Consider the following 7,906-nt stretch of genomic DNA (forward strand, 5'->3'; position numbering starts at 1 on the left):
TAAAAATCCATCAAAATTTGTATTTGATTTGCAATATATAAAGACAAAAGAGTCGTACGTTTATTGCATATAATGCATATAAATTTAATCATATAAAGCGTACGCATACAAAAATGAAATGAAATGAAATATATTCAACCAAAAAGTTATAACATCTAATTATTAGTGGCTTGCAATGGTATTGTAATATAAGAACCAATTTCATCAACACATTTAATTTTGAAACACTTCTTTTTTACTTGCGTTATTGAAATTTTAATTATGTCTGTAGTAGTAGTATTTGATATTAAAAATATTCCAAGTCTTTCTGACGAGCAGGGTATATGAAAAAAAGCCTTTGGATTTAAAAAACGTTTTGCACGAATATAACAAACACAGTCTTCTTTAAATATATCCAAGATAAATATTACAGATTTATCACAAAGTATAGCACAGTTATCAGCTTCATTGGCTGCAATTTTAAAATTTTTGAATTGGACATGAGAAATGGCGTTATTTTTCTTATAAAAAACAATCGGATATTGTTGCATTTTACATGATTGAATGGGAAGCTGTAATTCTTCAAAAGTGCGATTACAAAACTCTTCTAAAGGTGCTCCCGATTGATGTAATTTTTTTTTAATCTGTTGCATATAATTTTCAAATTTAAAGCAACTAAAGTTATCTAAAGAACCAAAATTTTGTACATCATTGGAAAGATGTAGAAGATTGTGAACGTTATGCGACATATACTCGTCGCCATAAATATTTCCGTAATTCGAAACAAAGTACAATAACAACAAATTCGCATAAGCGTTGAATGGCACACATAGTTCTTCATCAGTTAATATTCTAATCCCAACACTAAGAGAAAGAAAATGATTGTAGCAATTTGTAGGCAATACTAATTTCATAACAACAATTCCGGTATAAAGCAGAAATTGGCGAAATTCTGTAGCTTTCCATCTATCAATATCATTTAAACCTCTAGGTTTTCTTGCAAATTCTGCTGGAATAAAGGGTTTCAATGCAATTAAATAACACGAAATTGAATTTACAGCCTCTGAAGATAATCTAATATTTCTATTTCCTCTGACCCATAGTTGCAGCAATCGCTTGACAACACCTAAGCAAACAAGGTGCATATAATCTAATGGGATTTGGGATATCATTCCAATCGCGAGTTTTTCTAATATAGAATCACCTGTGTGATGTTCAATATGTGTACGATTTTTAAATGTGTCATTTGTACGTAACATGTTGTGAATTTCTGGAAAAACTACTCTATTACGTACAAAATCACCTTCCTGAATACATTTAGGGCAAGAGAAATATCCTGTATGACCTTTTGTGTAGGTAATAAATGATTTCGCCGGGGCATCACATAATATTGCATTAAGAGTTACTGTATATTTTTTATTAGAAACAATGATGCCTGTTTGAAAAAGAAGAATAAAATCATTAACAAAGTCAAACAAAAAATCGTTAGCGTTATTAGGTTTGCACATGCCATGATAAATACCAATTATAAAAGGTGATGTATACGTATGCATTTTTTATCATCGTGTCTGAAAGATCGTGCGTTAGAATGTATCGCGAATATTTCTATAACGGCAGCTGATTTTGAAATAGCGTGGAAAGCTTTGACCTCTCGGTACGAAAGCAAACGACGGTCGATAAACACACATCTTTCGACATTGCTTAACTTATCACCGATAACACGCGAGTCGGTTTCCGAGTTGCAAACATTATGTGACAAAGTGAATATCGCGATAGCGTCGTTAAAAAATCTGAATTGAAAGCCGGAGGAACTCTGAAACGATATTCTCGTTCACCTTATTGTGCAAAAATTAGATCCGGTAACGCGAAAAGCATGGAACGTGAAAGCATGCGATACCGACGCTCCGACGGCGTACGAAGATTTTCTTCGTTTTCTTCAATCTCGTACTCGCGCGCTCGAAGAATATGCGACAACCGCAAGTTCCAAGAACACTACCAAACCCGTTGCAGTCTCCGGTGGCGTACATTCCGCCACCGCATCCGCTAGCACCCAGACTCTGTGTCCGGTGTGCAAAGCTCGACATTTTCTTAATGTGTGCCCATTAATTCTAACGGCACATCGTTAAATGATCATTTAAACGCCGGGCCGAAATTACAAACCAATCTCATGTCGGTCATCCTACAATGGCGTAGATGCAAATACGTCTATTCATCCGATATCGCGAAAATGTATCGCCAGATTCACACCGATGCGCGTGATATAGATTATCAACGGATCTTGTGGAAGTCATCGCTGTCGGAGCCGCTCATCGATTATCAATTACTAACGGTTACGTTTGGAATGTCGTGTGCTCCGTTTCTAGCTCTTCGGGTATTAAAACAATTCGTCATCGACGAAGGTCAGCACTTTCAGTTCGCAGTTTCTATTCTAAGCGATAATATTTATGTCGACGACTTACTTTACGGAGCTGACGATACCATTCGAATTCGGCAAGCGTGCGATCAATTAAACTCTATGTTAAAGCGCGGCGGATTCGTATTACGAAAATGGGCGAGCAACTCGCCCTCTCTTCTCGAGGACATCGAAATCGCAGATCACGGTCTAGCCACGAACAAACCTCTGGCTGAGGAAGAACAAATCAAAATCCTCGGAATCGGGTGGAATCCGGCAAATGATATTTTTGAGTTTCGCGTGTCGCTGGCTGATAACGCCCCGGAAACAAAGCGTACGATCTTATCCGCGATCGCAAAATTCTACGATCCGCTTGGGTGGGTCACTCCGGTCACGATTACCGCTAAAATATTTATGCAACAACTCTGGCGACTTAAAAGCGATTGGGATAACGCGATTTCCGAGCTACACATCGTAAAGTGGAGAGAAATCTATTCTCGGCTCTCATATCTCAATAATTTACGAATAATACGCTGGATCGGTCGTGGATCGGATACAAGTCACGCCGAAATCCACGGATTTGCGGACGCATCTACACATGCCTATGCCGCATGTGTTTATATCAAAATCATTTCGTCATTAGGTCAAATAACGACAACTTTGCTCGTCGGTAAATTAAAGGTCGCGCCATTAAAATCTCTGAGCATACCACGACTCGAATTATCCGCAGCATTATTACTCGCACGACTTGTCGAGTTCGTTCGCGGATCGAACGGTTACAAGGATATTCCGTGCCATTGCTGGACAGATTCCACGATCGTGCTCGCGTGGGTAAGTCAACCTCCTTCGCGATGGAAGACTTTTGTCGCCAATCGCGTGAATGACATTCAGACTCGTCTTCCAGACGTCGAATGGCGGCATGTGTCAACGGAGGACAACCCCGCAGATTGCGCTTCGCGCGAAATATTTGGCGATGAAATTATCAATCGCGAGCTATGGTGGCATGGACCTCCATGGCTGCTCTTCGATTCCGATAAATGGCCATGTAACACTGAGCGCCTTCCTGAGGAAGCGCCTCTCGAAGAAAAGGTTAGTTCGCTACAATGCTCTCAATCGCTCTTTAAATGGGACCTCGCTTCTAGATATTCATCGTGGCCAAAGTTAATTAGCGTCACCGCGTATATCAATAAATTCGTAAATAACTGTCGGAGTAATCGCTCTTGTCGTGACACAAGCTCATTGTCGTCTTTGCCTTTGTCATCTCATTATCTGGCATCACAAAACATTGCGCTTTCTGCATACGACTGCAACAATGCCAGAACTTTCTGGATTTTAGAAAATTCAAGCCGACTTATTTCCGACGGAAATAAACGCGCTGTCAAAAAATCAGAGCCTCTCGTCGAGAAGCTCACTTCTCTCTCTTCGACCGTTCCTTGACCGTGTGTATCAAATTCATTTACGAGCGTTACATGCCGGACCGCAACTCACGCTAAATGTTCTGCGCCGCGATTTCTGGATAATTCTCGCTCGTAATATGCGCCGCAATTCCCACACAAATCATGGGAGATCTTCCCGAACAACGCGTGACAGCGGCATTCCGATGTTTTTTGCATTGCGGCCTCGATTACGCAGGACCCGTGCAAATTCGGGCCTCCGCTGGACGAGGGATTACGTTGCGTAAAACATACATCGCGCTCTTTATCTGCCTTGCGACAAAAGCAATACAGTTGGAGTTAGTAAGTGACTACTCCACTCAAGCTTTCTTAAATGCTTACTCTCGATTTTGCTCTCGCCGCGGTCTACCACAATCTATGTATTCGGACAACGGGACAACATTCGTCGGGGCGGACCGAGAACTGACCGTCGCGTACCGGTCAGCATTACGAGATCCGAATTTTTTGAACCTGACTGCCTCCGATAACGTGACATGGAATTTCATTCCCCCGTCCGCTCCGCATCTCGGCGGGTTGTGGGAGGCAGGCGTCCGTAGCGTAAAAACTCATCTGCGCCGCGTGTTAGGAAATCATATGCTAACATACGAAGAATTCTCGACTTTATTATCTAGAATCGAAGCATGTCTTAATTCAAGATGACGCAAAAGTCATCCCGGTTCCGACGGCTTCGTACGGGTCGTCACCGTCAAGACGGCCATCTCGGAATTCAAAAGACCGATCATAAAATTATGCGTTTTACCTATCAATAGTGAGGCGACGAGCAATTAGGCATCTTCGCTGCGTTGCGTTTCATTTATTGTAATTCATTAGACTTAAGCACAAAATTGTCAAAAGGCGAGCGTCATACCGCCAAGACGGGCGGCTGATTCACGGTGCTAAATCATATCGAAAAAAAGGGGGAGTCATTCTTCTTTATATCGTTAATTATGGCGTGCGCTCTTATCGTTCAATGCTACTGTCGTATCAATTATTTCGGAACTATCTTTCCAAGGCGGGCGCTATATAAAATGATAAAATGATAAAAATTTAACTGTTCAAGATTGAAACGTTGAATTTAATCGATAAATTTAAACTGTAAATTCAACCGACAAATCTGAACGGTAAGAGCCGCGATCAAAACCCGAGCGAGAATAAACATCGTCGCGATCAGCCGATCAGCGCGTGACCGCGTGATCATAACAAAGAAAAAGGTGCGTGATCGCATTCTTATTCTCGCTCGTGTCGTGTCGCGGTACTCATAGACCATTCGCGCTGCTGTTGTTACTTTCGCTCGTGTCGTATGCGCTTTCGTCATTCTCGTTGTAAATTCTCAACCGACACATTAGCATACGATCGAGCATCGAACTCAGTGCGAAAGACGCCTCATTGTCTGTATTACTACACGCTCTATACTTATTGAGTTTGTGATTGATAATTGTTTGGAGTTCGAGAGTCGACGCGCGTTAACCGTTCCGCGAATGTCCTCTGCCTCGCGCCAAGCAACATCCGGCGTCCGCGTGCAAGATATCCGTTCTCGCGAGAGCCTATAGCAAGAAACTCTACAAGATTTCCGATACGCGTCGAAGGCAGTCATTAACAGGACATTTTGAAGATATCCGTCGGAGTCGCGGAATACGTGCCGTCGCTCGCTCCTATTATTCAAAATTAAATGAATCTTGAAACAATCTGCAATCGAGTATTTACTGAAAATCTCCTTATCCTCCAGCGGATCTACGGATTCGCGTTACACACCGCTTCTCGCTCATCTCTGAGCGTTTCTCAAGATTCGGACGATCTCGTCGAGGTCGACTCCCGAACAGGCCGGAATAATGTTTAATCGTTTTATAGGACCGTTTTTTATTGAAGGAAACATAAATTCTCAAAATTATTTTGGGGGTACTTGAAAACAAAGGTCTATGAGACTAGGTCCGATAATTTAGAAGAGCTGCGGGAAAAAATAGTGAACGTTTCAAATTCAGTCAAACCCAATTTTTTAATTAACGTTATCGATACGTTTTACATTTGCTTAGGACACTGCCAAGTTGTCGAAGGACATCAATTTGAACATTTGATAAAATAATTAGCGTTTTTATTCCTTTACATACACCAGTGTTCCCATCCCGGTCTTGCCTTGGTTGGCCGGACACACACGAACGCGCGCGCGCGCGCACGCACGCACACACACACACACACACCCACACACACCCACACCCACCCAAAAATGACCGTGGTCAATATCAACGTGGGCAATCGGGTCCGTGGTCAATCTGAACCGTGGTCAATCGGTACCGTGGTCAATCGGAACCGTGGTAAATATCAACGTGGTCAATCGGGACTATGATCAATCCGGACAATGGTCAATCGGGACCGTGGTCAATATCAACATGGTCAATATCAACGTGGTCAATCGCAACATGGTCAATCTCAACGTGGTCAATTGGGACCGGGGTCAATATTAACGTAGTCAAACGGGTGCCACTCTCAAAATATGTATGCGACACAGACATCTGTGCTCTAAAATTGCTTGTACGAGATAGAGCAGTAGAAATACATTTTTTCTGTCTCCACATATTTAACACAACGCGAAAAGCTTGGATTTTATTGCTCTGTTTAAAATATGCATATGTCCCTGACTCTCATTACTCTATATAATACTGTCGATAACGTAACTATAAAGTGTTGGTAACATACCGATACTTTTAGTTACGTTTAGATGAGGGCGCTAACCAGTCGGAGTTCGCCCGTCGCTCCGGCATCCTCTTAAAAATTTAAAAAGAAGTTTTATTTCATAATAATTTTACTTCAAATTTATACAGGAAATTAAATCTCTTTTTTTTCATTATAAGTAAAACTAGGTGTTTCGATCGTTTTAGTGCCTCTAACATATAGAACACTTTTTTAATTCTAAAAATAATCTAAATCTACTGAATTATAAATTTAAAAATATTTTTAAAAAACGATTAAGTTTTGAATCTGCGCTTGACGATAGATCGTATAACACCATATATCATATATTGTGAACATAATATCCACATTCATAATGTACATGCGCACATACATATGCATGTGCACATGTACATTGTAATCATACAAATTTATATTTTTATTGTTGCAGAAAATAATGAATCAAGTGGTGAAAATTTAGCTCAAGCAAATGCAAGTGCAAATGCAAGTACCTCTGCAGACACTGAAAATATATCTAATGAAAACAATGAAGTAGTTATGGATGTTGCAGACGCAGCCATACAAAATGTTGATGTCGAAGAATTTGATTATGAATTTAGGATAGACAGTAAAAATATTATAATTTCTAATGATGAAATCTCAGCTAACCCAATGCTATCTCGTCATTTTCGATGTGCTACTCACACGTTAAGTTTGATCGCTACTAACGTGACATTACGAACGTGATAAATGAATGTCCAAGAATCAAAACGGCTCATAGAAATGCCATGGATAGATGTCAAGATCTGTGGAAATGCTTAAACTCACCAAGAAAAACGAGAAGAATTAAGAAAAGTGATTAGATGCGGTTTGAAAAGACCGGTTCCAACAAGGTGCAATTCTTTATATGATACCGGTAAACCTGCATAAAAGGGAACCGCCCCCTCGTATGACCTTGACCTTGACATGTTATCAAGGTCATGACTCTGAACAACATACAAAAAGTTTTAGCCGTCGGTCATTATTAATTGAAAAGTTATTAACAAAAAGGTATGAAAAATATAGCAGTTATTTTGAGTATTAAAAGGCATAAACAATTAATATGTATGTGAAAATAGTATATGTATGAACGAAGGAAAATCATTAGCAGTGAATCGTTGATATATTGAACAATTTTTTTTGTTAAAGCAGAAAATAATTGATTGATTTAATGGTAAAACTGTAACAATGCACCCCCCATTATGACGCATTGTTACCCGGCAGTAGACCGCCGGAAGTCTGCCGCCCGGCGAACATCGGCCGGGCAGGGGCAGAGGCGCCGAGCGCCCATTTTTAAACATTCAATACACCGTTGCGATAAACAACCGTACGGCCGTTACACGGAAAACCGAGCACCGCCGAGCGCTGCCGTGAACGCCCGAGCGACACCCGCCGAAAA

At 40.8% G+C, this 7,906-nt stretch overlaps 1 protein-coding gene across 1 annotated transcript; it reads left to right on the forward strand.

The window, feature by feature from the left end:
• Positions 1–2,206: 2,206 nt before the first annotated feature.
• On the forward strand, positions 2,207–7,290 carry LOC115243984. Its single transcript, XM_029821321.1, has 4 exons — positions 2,207–3,460; positions 4,004–4,103; positions 6,920–7,096; positions 7,232–7,290. Exons 1-4 carry the CDS (start codon positions 2,207–2,209, stop codon positions 7,288–7,290), a joined length of 1,590 nt encoding a protein of 529 aa, XP_029677181.1.
• The last annotated feature ends 616 nt before the right edge of the window (positions 7,291–7,906 follow it).

This window comes from Formica exsecta, unplaced genomic scaffold (assembly GCF_003651465.1).
Source record: "Formica exsecta isolate Colony F162 unplaced genomic scaffold, ASM365146v1 scaffold778, whole genome shotgun sequence".
Lineage (NCBI taxonomy): Eukaryota > Metazoa > Arthropoda > Insecta > Hymenoptera > Formicidae > Formica > Formica exsecta.

Bases quoted from the DNA above. Each gene is read 5' to 3' on its own strand.
- LOC115243984 (XM_029821321.1), top strand. From the start codon at position 2,207: ATGTATCGCCAGATTCACACCGATGCGCGTGATATAGATTATCAACGG. The intron at 4,104-6,919 runs GTTAGTAAGTGA...TTATTGTTGCAG, and splicing joins ACAAAAGCAATACAGTTGGA to AAAATAATGAATCAAGTGGT. The intron at 7,097-7,231 runs GTAAAAATATTA...TGAATGTCCAAG, and splicing joins TTATGAATTTAGGATAGACA to AATCAAAACGGCTCATAGAA.